Source organism: Molothrus aeneus, chromosome 6 (genome assembly GCF_037042795.1).
Source record: "Molothrus aeneus isolate 106 chromosome 6, BPBGC_Maene_1.0, whole genome shotgun sequence".
In the NCBI taxonomy this organism is placed as follows: Eukaryota; Metazoa; Chordata; class Aves; order Passeriformes; family Icteridae; genus Molothrus; species Molothrus aeneus.
Window position 1 is genome coordinate 25,028,799 of NC_089651.1, and position 13,960 is coordinate 25,042,758.

The following is a 13,960-nucleotide window of genomic DNA, read 5'->3' on the forward strand; positions in this document are numbered from 1 at the left end:
GTTAATTCACACTTTGCTGCTATTTCCATTCACAGGTGCTTCTGTAAGATTTAGTGCCAGGAAGTTACAAAGCTGGGAGCCAGCTCCAAATACTCCCATAGGTTACTTTACACCTAGTAAACAGTGGGTCTGTAGAAGGAGAGTGTGATTGCAGACTTGGTAAATAGACATGCCCCCTCCCCCCAGAAAAAACCAAATCCTAAAAATCCCAACAACCTCCTCACCCAAACCACAAGTTCCCAAATCAGGTTTTATTGGTAGTGATTTCCTATTCCCTTCTAATTTCTAAATTTGCCCATTACCTCTGCTACTCTGCTTTTTTGTCCATTTTCTTTCCTAGCTCTCTGCTGAACCACCACACTCCTCCCTCAGCAACCTCACTTTCCAGCCCTCTGACTCTGGAGCAGCTATGGGGCCCCACATCTGGACAGGCAGGAGCCCTGTCCTATCTGTAATACTGAAGACAAAGCTAAAAGGGTTAGTCCTGTGATCTGTCTTGGATGGAGCCTTTGCATCCTATGTGGCCCAGGCAAAATTTTTCAGCACTTGAGCTGTGTTTAACTGCCAAGGTAAGTGAAGTAAAGCTGGTCCTAAATTACCCATCAGCCTAATGACAGAGCAGCATGCTGTCATCAAGGCTCCAAATGCAAGTCCTGCATGAGCTTGGCTCAGTGAGTGCTGGGAGGGCTTCCTGACTGGTCCCTGGAGAGTGGCTTCTGGGGAGAGGCAGTGAAAACCCTGGATGTTTGCTACTCCATCCCCCTCAGCAGCCTCCATATTGAGTGGCTGCTGAGGTAGAGAAAGATTAACTGAGGCAAGAGAAGGAACCTGGAAAGTTTCAGCTGTGAGGGGATTTTTACCATTGCTAGTGGGGGTTAGGACACACAGTGAGAAGTGGGGCCATTTCCCTGTTATGCTTTTTGTCAGCAAAATGGAGTAACTCCCTCTCCATATTAAAGCCCAACTTAATTTGCACTGACAAAATTACAAACACAAATTGTGGACATTAAAAAAATTTATTTGAACAAATTTTAGACACAATCACATAGAACAAAATTAGCTCTCAGTACAGTTTCTTTTCCAGAATGAAGTAACCCCTGTTTCATACCAAGCTACTGCAGGACAACCCTTGCTGTTCTTGGCAGGAAGGAGGCTGGTGTCCTTTCCACCTGTGGATTTGCTCCACAGGGATGTGGCATGCTCTTTGGCAGGTCACACCACAGCCCTTGGTCTCACAGGCTAAAGAAATGTGTAAAGACCCAACAGACAACCTGAACTAGTGATACAGCAAAGGTGCCTGTACAGGTAGGATATGCACACAGGGATGCATTGCTGAGTGAGAGCTTTGTCAGGTGTCCTACCTAGACCTGTGTCAGATATGTCACTTCTAGCTACTATCTCTGTGCTCACCATCTCTTGGGACTCCTCACTGGACCCAAATGGCATTTCAGTTGGAGGAGTCCTTTCAACATTCAGCTCATTTTGCTGCACCATCCTTTTCAGGTCTCTGAGCCTTACCCTAGAAGCAGCTCCAAGGCTGTGGGCCACTTCCCTTCCCAGGAACACTTCACCTCTTTCATCCTGCAATACTGCCCAGGGAGACAGCAGTCTTGTCTCACATCCTGGGAACTACATAAGTGGCAATACAAAACCAGCCGGCTGTGAGAGCTGTTGGGAGGCATTTGTTTGGAGCCAGACTGCATTAGTCACATTTGCCTTGCTACAGGCTCACCAGCTCACCTGTGCTTGCCTTTGGTCTAGGGCAAACCATTCACAGCAATTTCTCTTTCTGTCACATTACTCCAGAGCGTCCTCAAAGCGATGGGCTGTGGCCAGATGCAGAGACCCCCTGAGTATCAAAAGCATCTCTTGACAGACCTGTCATGCTCTCTGCTACATAAACCAAAATGAAATGTCTCTGCAAAAGAAGATTTAGAAATTGCTGCAAGTTCTGTAATAAAATATAATAAAATGTGAATAGACTCTCTGAGGTGTTAATCCCCTGAGAAACTGGTGAGAGGGGAAGGGAGTGAAACCAGAGGAATTATTTTCTCCAGCAAAAACTTCATGGATTTCCTTTGCTTTTGATTTCAGCAGATCAAGCAGTGACTTTTAAAAAAAGGAAGCATAACAGAAAGAAGCCCTGAGTCCTCTGTTCCTGTTCTGCAGCCTCAGGAAAAACAGTACAAGGTAAATTCCATTCTTCTGTGTAGATCTGAAATGGAAGATTTTACTAATAAAGAGAAACTCTCTCACTACAACCCTCTCCTTTTGATTCAGAACTGAATGTATTGACAATATTACTTTGAAATTCATATCACTAGCAAAATTTTCAGGTCCCTAAAGGTTACCCTGCATATTAGCATCTCAGCTAAGTAGAATCACAACTTTAATTTAACTACATTCATTCTCCTTTCCTTCTCCATCTACCTTTCTTCATTCCATCTTTCTCCATTCTATTTGCTTCCTTTTCTTCCTTCTCCCTCTATCTACATTTGACCCCTTGGTAGTGTTATAAACCCTTTGCTGACACAATTTTTTCTCTGCTAGACAGAGCCACACCTCACTCTTCCTCACCTCTTCTTTCTTTCGAAACACCACACACACAAAAGGCCTTTCAAAGTTGGTCTCCAAGCCCACAACTACCTCTTAGGATAGGACTGTAACACCTACACCCAGAGGACTAGAGAGTCCTCTCAGAGAAGGTTTTGCTCAAAGTATTACTGTAGCTCCCAGTGCATTTTCTCTTCAGCCTGCTAATGGCCTTTATTTAGGAAATAACTTCTCAAGAGTACTCCTAGTGCAGGACCTTTAAGAAAGAGCGCTGCTTTTTCACAGCCAAATGAATTCTACCTATTTTGGCAAATGGAATCAGAGGGGGAACCCAAGTCTCATGTTACAAACTCTGCACCCCATGCCTGACCACATTGCAGTTGCATGTAACTGCCCCTGCCCTACTCTCTGCCACGCCTGTAAATCAGCCAAAACACAGGCTGATTTCAGAAGTCCCTCATGTTTATTATGCTGCATCAGAACTCTGAAAGTGTGTGAGTTTCAACCAGAGAACTGGTCATTTTGAACAAGGTAAGGAACCTGCCTGTTCTGGGGTACTGAGTCTTGATGTACTAACGGCTCCCATTAGTCTGGGACACTACAGACATGTCCAGCAGGTATTACAGCTGCCTGGACCATTCCACATCTCAGCACCATGGAAATCTAGTTCATGTCTCCTTGGCATCTGATACTGTACCCAGCAAGAGACAGGTTTCCAAGCCCAGCAGCTTATCATACCCTCCTTGCTGGGGCCATAGGAGCAGTCACTCCAAGAAGGTGCAGAGCCAATTCTGGCATTGGGTGTTTCTTTTCCCCTCCCTCAAAGCAGCTTCAGACAAAGCAAAAGAACTTCTTCCAGCGGCACTTAGAGAGAGTCTTGATGCCTTTGGCAGTCATCTTCTTTTCCTGACGTGCCTTGTGCTCAACACCGCTGACAATGGCCATGTCAAAAACTTCTTTAAGGTTCTTCTGGGTCAGTGCTGAGCATTCCAGGTAGGCTTCAGCCCGGATTTTGTCAGCTAGACCTTCTGCCTGAGGCCGGGGCACGGGCTTCACGTGGTAGCGATCCAGGCTGATGAGGACATTGACGTCGTCCCGCAGGTCTGCCTGTGTCCCCACGAGCAGCACTGGCGCCCGCGGGTTGTGAGTTCGTATCTCAGGGATCCATTTCTCTGTAATGTTCTGGAAGGAGCTTGGGTTTACCACACTGAAGCAGACAAGGAAGACGTCGGTGTCAGGGTAACAAAGGGAGCGCAAACAGTCAAAGTCCTCCTGCAGAAAAGGGAGGGGAAAAAAATCTTCACTGGACTGCTCTTCTAACAGCATGATGCTCCAGTAGCTTTTCTACAAGTTAACTAGGATAGCAACAGAGGCAGGGCATTGTACTGACTTCATGGTCATGCCACATTTCAGACACAAGTTTCACAGTTGTGGGCATCTGTCATTCACTTGTCTGTGACTGCCATACCAGCAAATGGCTGGTGCTGGACCAGTGCATTTCCTCTCTTCCCAGTTAAACACCTCCTTCCTCAAAGCCTGAAAACAATGCCTGTCCCACAGGACCAGAGTTGACAGCTGCTTTGATAGAGCTTACCTGTCCAGCAGTGTCCCACAGCTGAATTCGGACTGGGGCTCCATCCACGAGGACCTGCACTGTAGCAGAAGGAGAATAAGGATGAGTCTAAAGCAGCTGGCCAGCATACACACATAAAATCATACAGGCTTTTCCTGAGCACTTTGCTTCATACCCTGCTGAACAGACTCACTGAAGTTACTCACATCTCCTCCTAGCTGAGCATCCTCCCAAACCTCACTAAGACTTGAAGTTTACACTGGAAACGTTAAGAGAACCGCAGCAGACCTGTTTTGTTAGCTCTCAGGTGTTTTGTGCTCATCTCCAGAATTCTGAAAGAATAGTTCCATGTTACTGGACAACTGCTCCTCTGGATAAGGAGAGCCCTTAGCCAAACAGTTCCCTGGGAACCACTTAAAACCCACCTTTGTAATGAAGAAACTATTAAGGAAACAGTGATTGGTGAAATCCCTTTCAGACTATCCACACACCAAAAAAACTGCTGAGTTACACATGTAAGGCTTGCTCCCATTTCTCTCCCTAATCACAGTAAGCCTTCATGTGGTATCAGCTGACTCAGACTGAGGGCTGGCAGGACCTCTGATGGCAATCAGGAATGAAACTGTTAGATGTTTAAGTGCATAGACACCACAGAGATTAGGCTAGGAACTGAGGAGAGGGAAAAAGGGGTTGTGGAGCTGGAAATCACTTGAAAAGTCCTGACGAGGTGGATGGGGCTGTGCTTGGATGAACAGAGGCAGACATCATGGCTAAGGTGACAATGGCTGACACTTGACATGAGTTAGCTCCACTGCTGTGTGCAGGGAGGAGGCCTTATTGTCTTTTTTGTTAAAAAAAATCAAAAACGAAATCAAACCAAAAAGCCCCCCAAAACCCAAAAACAAACAAACAAAAAATCTCACAACAAGAAGCAGAATAAATCTTTTGTGATTCTTGAAATAACTTGTCAGGTGAGAAGTGACAGAAGAGAGTTTAACACAAGCTTTTGAAGGAGAGCGCTACTCCCTGAAAACAGTCTTGGGGAAAAAAGGGGGACACAGACAAAAATATGAACTGAAGTTTGGTGGGAGACCAAGACTGGAAGAAAAAAGAAGGGGTGGGTGCGTCCACCACAGAGCCACTCCTCACGGCGTGGCTGAAAGTCATTGCTTCTGTGTGACTGGGAAACAGTTGGGTTGTTACCATATCTGCCCCAGAGGAGGAAGAGAAACCTGTTCCTGATCAAAGAACCTGCTAGATCCTGACTTGATCTTCAAGGCAGCAGGCATTTGACTTTCTAGTATCTGGTTTTCTCTGTCTCACAAGTGCATTGAGAGAAGGAATTAGCATCTCTGAAATGCCTCGCCATCTTCAGAAGAAACTCGCCACACATATTACCTACTGCTCCAGTGTTTGCACAGAGTTTCATCCCATCTGCTGCTAGCTTGAGCTACGTTAGCAACTCTGCAACAGCCCTCCAAATACCGTCCTCACAAGGTCCACACCCTCAGGATGAGGGTAGATCATGGTACAATAGCGAAGGGGCTGGCAAAACAGGATAGCCTGGTGGAGAAAGGTCATCGGGTGCACATTTCACTCAAGGCTGCTCTAGCTGGGAGCGACACCCAGCAGGAGGTAGAGCCAGACTACATCTGGATGTGGCTGGGTCGCTCTCCCAGAGATGTCCCCCTGACAATGCAATACCTTCTCCTGTCTTGTTATTGGCATCACAGTCCCATGACCAGGATTAAGGTTAGAATTTAAACTGCTGAGTTCTGCAGGCTGTTTCAATGGCAGGTATTCCCCAAAAGTGGAAGGAATTAGATTGAAATTTCTGAGCTGGATCCTGAAGCATAATATTTGACTCCAGGAAGGGACTTTCTTCAGGCTTACCCAGGGTAAGAGTAGGAGTGGGAAAGGAAACTTGTCTGTTCTTCCATTTCCTCCCAATAAGCAGAAAATGAACTTCACAAGACACATTTTTAATGTTTTTGATTTATATCATTACAAACCCTACGAACCTCTGAAGGCAGACTCAGTACTGGGACATCCAGACTGGAACTAAACCCATGTGCAGCTATCTTCAGAACACCTGCTTTTAAACAGGGAGTCTCTGCACTCATCTTGCCTTCACCTTTCTGGACCATTTTATTATAGATTTGCACTTCCAAAAACTTCCAGTCTAATAACTACAGTAGGCTTAACTAATGTTAAGCCTCTCTTAGTCTAATCCATACACATTAATGCAAAGAGAGCAGAGAGAGCAGTAACCTTCCCCTGGGAGGACTCATGATTCCTTACATCTGTTCACAAAGGGCTTCTGGACCATGAACAGCAGCGTGTTCCCAGTCCAGCTCCTTCAAGTAACAGTGGAATAGCTTGGAGAAGGTCAAGGTAAATCAACAGCTCTCAGAGTGAGCAAGTGAGGGGGGACATTGAAACAAAACACTCCCTCTAAGCACCCCTAAGACTATGACACATTAGATGTCTCATTCCTGGTCTGACTTGAGCACATCTCTAATCTACCAATCTACATTGCCAAGTAGTGCTGTGTTTCTTCATATCAAATGAAGATAAGAAGTCTTTCAAAGGGCTTTGTATTCTCCTGGGGTTTATATTAGAAATTGGAGTCCAAAGGAAGAGGAGTGTAGAACAAGAACAAAGATAGCATTTACAAAAGTGGAAACTAATGAGAGTTCATCAGCTTGCAATTCTAGCCAGACTTATAAAACCCATCAACTTTTTGACAACCTCTGTTCAATGCAAACTTCTCCAGACATGGAGAGAAAAGGATGGTTTTCCCGAGTACCAGTTGAAGCTAAAATCATAGCCTTACACTGTAGGCTATTTCTGAAGCTAAAACCACCACTAACAATAAAAAAATTAAAAAAAAAAAGACAAACAAAAAAACCCAACAAACTAAGCCCCCTTCTATTTAGTCATAACAACACCACAAAACCAGGAAGATGCCCAAGTTCATAGAACTTGCAAATCAACTTGACACAGATGCAGAACGGAGGACCTCCACCTGCTAAACCTCTCAAAACGTCGGAGGGACTCGGTCCGAGTCCCAGAAGTCCTCTCGGGCTGTGTGCCCGCAGGCTGCGCTGCCCGCAGAGCCCCCGGCGCGCAGCCCGTGGTCCCGGGAGCGCTCGCCTCCACCCGCGCCGGGACCCCGCCCCTCCCGAGCTTCCCGAGGTCTCGCTGCTCCGGACTCGATCCTCCCGGCCGCCCGCGCAGCCCGGGCGGGCACCTACCGGAGAAGGTGTCGAGGGCGGTGGGCTGGTACTCGTCGGGGTACCCGTTGGTGGTGTAGCTGACCACCAGGCTGGTCTTCCCCACGGCGCCATCGCCCACCAGCACGCACTTGATTCCCAGCTCCGGGCCGCTGCCCCGGGACGGGCTGTGTCTCCGTAGGGCAGGCGCGTAATCCAGGAGCTCCTGGGGAGGCATGGCAATGGCACTGACGGTGGCACGGCGGACTCGACGGGGCTCAGCGTGGGGAGCGGCGCGGCGGGGCCGCTGCCATGCTCCTGAGAGCGGGCTGCCGTCGGAGCTGCCGTGCGGGGCCACCCTCTCCAGCCCGCCGAGCCTCGCTGCTCATCACTGCACCTGCCACCCTGCGTACAAAACCAGCCCCCATTTCCCTAGTCCCGCCCTGCCCCGCCCCGCCGGGAGGCGGCCGGGCCCAGCCCTGCTCTGCCCGGCCCGGCCGCCTCCTCCCGCCGCCGTCCCGCGGGCCAGGGTCCCGCTGCTGCACCCCCATCCCCCGCCAGGCCCCCGAGCGGCGCCTGCCCTTGGAATTTCGGCAGGTGTCACGCCGTGCTCTGAGCCGCGCACACACGGGAAAGCCGCGCTCCATCCAAGTCGCCCCCGCTTGCTTTTTGAAAGAAGCAGCTCCACTGTGCCATTTGGGACATCTGTGATTTCTGCCATGAAATCAGGACAGAAGTAAAGCCAACAGTGCTGGTCAATATTGTGAAGGACAATATAAAACAAATGGCCAAAAGTCATCCCATCTGTTAACTACATGATTGGCATTACTGGGTTGCTGGGGCCCAGCCAAGCTGTTCCTACCTGCTGGCAAAAGCTGCCAAGTGTATTTTCCCAGCTGCATAGACAAGTGCAGGAGTTCCCAGTCTGCTGCCTGTTTTTCATATTCACCTCTGGTAGCTCCCACACCACACTGTGCCCTTGGCAGCTAAGAAGAGAGCTCCATCCCTGCCCTGAGGAGCTCGCCGTCTAAAGCAGTATGACTAAACACAGGAGTGGGAACACACCACTTAAAAGGAGAGATACAGCCACACTATCTCAGCCATCACTGCACACCAGTGTAGCACCTCCAAGTGATTGGAAACACTGGAGGGAAAGTATTAATTCCTGCAATACCCAATATTGCAACATTAGCTTTGAATGTGGAGCTGCTTCCTAATGGAGGAGCTAAACTCAGGCTGTCAATGAACAAGACTCATTTAGTTACCATGATGTCCTTCAGGGTCCTCTCAGCAAGGCAGACCTGTCTGCACTAGGCAGGTTTGTGCTGCAAGCAGCTGCTGATTAGCAGTTTGTGAGTTTGTCTTGCTGTAGTTTGCATCCATGCTGAGAAAGATACAAAGATGTTCCCACCTACACTAATGTTGAACTTGAGAAGTTGAGAAGAAATCTTAAAGTCAGGCACAGTCTAGAGTGCTCTTCCCTGTGGGTGACAGAAAGTCATGAGCACTGTAACCCTTCAGGTTCAGTGGACAAAGCATGTCCTCTCTTTGGAGACAGCCAACAACCTTCCTGGGAACTGCAAGAAGGTTTTTCCTCTGCAGTTTTCTCTAGCAGTTTGTTTGAATCAACCCCTTATATGTTTTTACACATAGCACAGCCTTAAATTTCTACAGCTACAAAAAATGGGGATGGTATTAGAAACTAGGATGCTGCTAAAACCTGTGCCAGGTAGTCTTGCTAGAGCAAGTGGCTGTTATCTCAAGGGACTGACTTGCATTAGACTGGCTTTTTTCAGTGCCATGGTCTTCAGTGCTAGTTCAGAGGCAGGTGACAGCTGAACTGCTCCAGAAAAGGCAGAATGCACTGGGGCAGGCCATACTCTGCCGTGTGTGAGCTGTGGCAGTGCCTCTGATGGACACTCTACACTGCAGCTGGGACAGGGAGCACAGCAAACAAGGATCTTACAAAGCTTTCCCAGTGCATTTCAGACTCTGGCTGACTTTCTGTGAACTATGACATTTCCATTTAATCAGAAGAAATGAATGTAAATGAGGGATTATTCAAAAAATTGTTCACTGTTGGCAGGGACAAGAGATGAAGAGAAGTTGACAGTTCAAGTTCCCTATTTGCTGTTTGCTTAGGAATGTATCTCCCTTAAGAAGATACACTGTTGCCCCACTCCACAGATCCAGCCTTTCTTCTCTTATTCCTTACCTAAAATCTCTTCCTTCTGGGACTACGCTCCTTTTTCCTTGCAGTTTCTGACAACCGTTGGTTGACACACACTTAATTTGTCAATGAGCTTAAGTGATTTTTAATCTATATTTAAACAAAGTGATTAAGCAAACAAACAGGGCCGCTCCCATGGATTAGTTTCTCAGGTCTTTCCTTGGTCCAGACAGCTAACAGTGGATGCAGGTTTAGTTTCACAACGCAGAGAGCAGTCAGATATTTTGGGTTTGATAGATTTTTTTTCACAGTTCTGGCATTTTTGCAGTGAAAGTCTGTCCCATTCCCTGAGCTGCTGAACCAACAGCTCTGGGGACTGGCTCTGCCTATGTAGGCAGCCGGTACATTAGGAGAGCCCCGTCGTGTGCTGCTTGCCTGACGTGCTCCTCTGCCAAAATCAGTTGTGCCTGAGTGGGAAATACACAGTCTGCAAGGCTGTATTTGGCCTCACTCCCAGGAATTATAATTAGTACAAATTATGATGGTATTTCTCATTATGTGAATTCCTATCCACCAGGAACTAAGTGCAGAAGATCAAACTCTTTCCAGGCAGATCAGATACAGATTTCAGGTCCTGTTAGTTTGTAGCCATTACTCAGCTGGGCTGCACTATCTAGGCTGCTCCATTAAAGCGATTTACAGTGGAAATAGATTTCTGTATTCAGGCAGTGTGTGACTGTCACCACCAAATAAACTTTATACATCTGTACAAAGTCCTGTTATTAAAAAACACAGTTATTTAGAGGAAGACACTTCCTGTTCTGCCCATTCCTATTAATTATAATAACTTTTCTCACCACTGCTGTGGCAGGAGAAGTCCACCTATGGACCAAATCAAGAACAGTACATAAGCCAATCTGGATGAGGAGGACACATGGGCTTGTCCCTTGTGGGGATGAAACTACAGATCAGCTCAAACTATTCCATATAATTTCCATTCTGAAGTGCAGTACTATAATATGGGGAAATGGTGACTCTGGGATTTTTAGCAGATAGTGGTCCTGACTTTCAGTGGGTCCTGAGCGATACTTGACCTCCAACAACCTTGTATTCTGTTGCTCTGACATCACTGTGTTCTGCCTCCTTGGATGATATTCTGCTTCCCAGTCTTGTCCGAAACTCACAGAGTGGAAGCCATTCTCATTTTTGCAAAGCTTAGCAAATTACTCATGTTGCCTCAGAAAAGACATTGTATGTTATGGGAGGTGGCAGTTTTAAAAATAGCATGGCTCCTTTCTCACCAAGGGAAAGGAAAAAAAATTACCAGCCCCTCCTAACATGGTAGTGAGCAAACCCAGCCTACAGCATTACCTGCATTTGTACAAGTGGGCTGCATTTGTCAATATGGCTCCCTAGCAAATGGTGCCCTGGGATCCCATTCCTGAGTCTGTTCACAGACTGCACAAGAGAAACCTAAACCACGAGAAAGGGGGGCACAGTGAGAACACGCGACAATGCCATCACACACAGAGCAGGTGGGTGGGGATCCACATTGAGAGGGGGGCTAAACTGGAGTGCAGGTGCCAGAGCAAACTGGATCCCGTGATGCCAAGAGACACTGAAGAAATCGAGGTACAGCCGCTGCCCAGCTGGTCGAATTCGTAATTGCAAGCAATGACACAACCAGTTCTGAGTCACCCAGTATTTGTCATGCACCTGAGTGTGCTTCCTCCCTGGGAAAAATCGAGCTAACTATAATTACCACTTAAAAGGAGTGACAGACAAAAGGGTGAAGACAAGAGCCCGAGCCTGGTTTTCCGTTGTGGTGTGCCTTGTCTAGTTACTGTAACCTTCGGGAAGTCATGTCGAATGCTTCTTTGTATCATTTTCTATCAACTTCCTGCGGCAGAAACAGACACAACACAAAGTCAGTGAAACATCAGGCTGTACCCATTCATAGAAAAAATTATGACAGGAGAAGTCTAAGGAAGAATTATTCTAGTACTTTCTTTCCTTTATAGAGATTTTGATTAATAGGAACTCCATAGTTTCTGAGTCTCCAGCAATAAAAATGCTTTACAGTTCTATAGCAGTTAATGGATACTTCTGCTGTGAACTGGAGATGTGTGCTTTCAAAACGCCTTTGGGGAAAAAAAAAGGAGAGAGAAACAATATTAGAATACAGCTCCCAGTATCTTGGCCTCTGAACTAGTTTATTGCTTTTTGGAAATAAAGACAATGTCTGAGAGATGCACAGAGAGGTTCTGGTTCACCTGTTCACTGCCACTCTTGTTAAATGTGGAGGCAAAGAGCCACAAGAATAGTATTATACTACATTTTCAGAGTAAAGAATAGTAAGTTTAAATGAAAAAACAATGTTGCTAGTTTCAAAAATATTTTCTTGAACGTTCCAAAGGGAGACAAGCACCATATTGCACTAAGTCCCTTTCTCAAACTCTACTTCATCTCCTGACTTGCTTAGGAACTTGTCCTACCTCTCAGACATGCTGTGAATAATTTAGAAGTGTGTTGCCATCTGCTGGAGAAAGTACACATTTTAATACCTGAACTGCTGAATGTGAAAGAACGGGCAAAGTTTAAGGCGTTCAAAGATTTTGTTTAAATCTGAAAGAGAAACAGCAAATTTCAGACTAAAGACGGGTTGGAAGACAATGGTCTGAGCTTAATTTAATTACGTCACTCAATCGGACGTTTTACACCAAAAGAGGCGCTAACGTTTAACGGGAATGGGTGAGGGAATTAGCAAGAGAAAGGTGCTAAAGTTCACATACCTGCTGTGAAACAAGGAAAGGCAGGCAGTTAACACTAAACAGTGAAGGGCTGGGTTTAAGCGGGATCGGAAAACCATAAAATGCTCTAAGATCACTGTCTCTGCCAAGTTATCAGTTTCAGTTCTCAGGCTTATCATTTATGGATCTCCGTTGAGGATCAAAACTGAGGGATTAGCCACGGGGTGCTGGTGATGGGAAAAAGGTTTTCTCACTGCAAAAGCATGTTCCCATCCTGCTTTTTTCACACTCTAGGACAGATGGGTTATGCCCTAGGGTTTCCATGGGGGCACTCGGTGGGTTTACAAAGGGCAGCCTGCTCTGGAATGCACATGTAATAGCAACAGACATTGGTAGTTCACCTGTGGGAAAACAAAGTGTCAGAGGAGCCGCGGTCTGCAGGTCTGCAATTGCTGCTCGGGCACGATACAGTTCCACCCAGTGTTTACCGTTCTGCAGGAGTCTTTTTCTGACAATGGGTTTGAAGAGCTTGGGAGGTTGGTTAATGGTTAGGAGGCGGGCTCTGGCAAGATTCTGAGCTTTGATCTCTTCCAGGGTAAATTCTAATTGTCCTATGGCTCCCCGCGTAGATTCCAGTTCAGGTTCTCATGGGTAACTGCGATACCCAGGGTACACAGCCACTGAAATTCTGTTTACTGCATTAAATTTGTATACAGCATTCAAAAGGTCACTCAGAAATGCTGTCCCTTCTCCTGGGACAAGGTCTCTTGATTGAGTGGGGGACACAAGTATCTGCAGCACTCTCCTCAAAGCAGTTACAGGGGTGCCTCATAGCCTGGAAACATGTTACACCTTTGTGGGTATCTTACGGAGGTTGGTGCATTTAGGGGGTTACACCTATTTGCCCACAGCTTCTAAGAATATAGGGTATTTTTTATGCTGATCACTGTGAAGGAATATTCTATATAAAGTGAGGTGGAGTGATGATCAATACCATCTGTAGTGAGGAAGTCCAGAGTTTAATTCAAATTTTAATTTTGTCACTAGATTCTGCTCTTATTTCTTTCCACAGCCACATCTTCCTGCCCTCTCCTCTGCACCAGCACTCATGTTTACATCATGGAATAACAGAGTCATCTGCTGCAGGGCAATGAACTATCTCACTCTGCAGTCATATAAAACTGTTGTGCACCAAGAGGGGGTTGGACAGGGCAGTCAGGAATGACACAGACAGCATTGAGGAAGACCAGATTTAGACAGGGTTTATCTCCTGGGAGTCTGAACCTTGGACACATTGTATGTTTGTCAATGTAGTTATCTAGAATTACCTGTTTCTCTAGGCATTTGAGGAGAATAACATGCCATGCAAGACCTAGATGTTGATAGCTGTGTCCACAGCTTGGAGAAAATGTTAACTGTTTAAGTCAAAATTACTGCAAATTGCTGCTGTGACCACAGCCGTACCAAAGCAAGACAAGGATTTAGGTTTCCAACCCAAACATATCACCAAAATCTCCTAAATTCTCTCACACAAGTCCCTCTTATAGACTTACACCACTGCTACACACAAAATGTAATCATCTGATTCTCCACACATTCCTGGTGAATCAAAGAGCTGATAAATCTTTCCTCTGCAACCCTTGCTCTTCTCTTCTTTTCAGAATACCAAATCTGTGAATGTAGCACTGGGATATAATTA

At 46.4% G+C, this 13,960-nt stretch overlaps 1 protein-coding gene across 1 annotated transcript; it reads right to left on the bottom strand.

Annotated features, from left to right (window-relative positions):
- Positions 1-3,384: 3,384 nt before the first annotated feature.
- RHOV (ras homolog family member V) lies at positions 3,385-7,579 on the bottom strand. Its single transcript, XM_066552098.1, has 3 exons — positions 7,384-7,579; positions 4,148-4,206; positions 3,385-3,825 (listed from the first exon to the last, which is right to left on the bottom strand). Exons 1-3 carry the CDS (start codon positions 7,577-7,579, stop codon positions 3,385-3,387), a joined length of 696 nt encoding a protein of 231 aa, XP_066408195.1.
- Between the last annotated feature and the right edge of the window lie 6,381 nt (positions 7,580-13,960).

Bases quoted from the DNA above. Each gene is read 5' to 3' on its own strand.
- RHOV (XM_066552098.1), bottom strand. From the start codon at position 7,579: ATGCCTCCCCAGGAGCTCCTGGATTACGCGCCTGCCCTACGGAGACAC. The intron at 4,207-7,383 runs GTAGGTGCCCGC...CTTCTGCTACAG, and splicing joins CGCCCTCGACACCTTCTCCG to TGCAGGTCCTCGTGGATGGA. The intron at 3,826-4,147 runs GTAAGCTCTATC...CCTTTTCTGCAG, and splicing joins TGTGGGACACTGCTGGACAG to GAGGACTTTGACTGTTTGCG.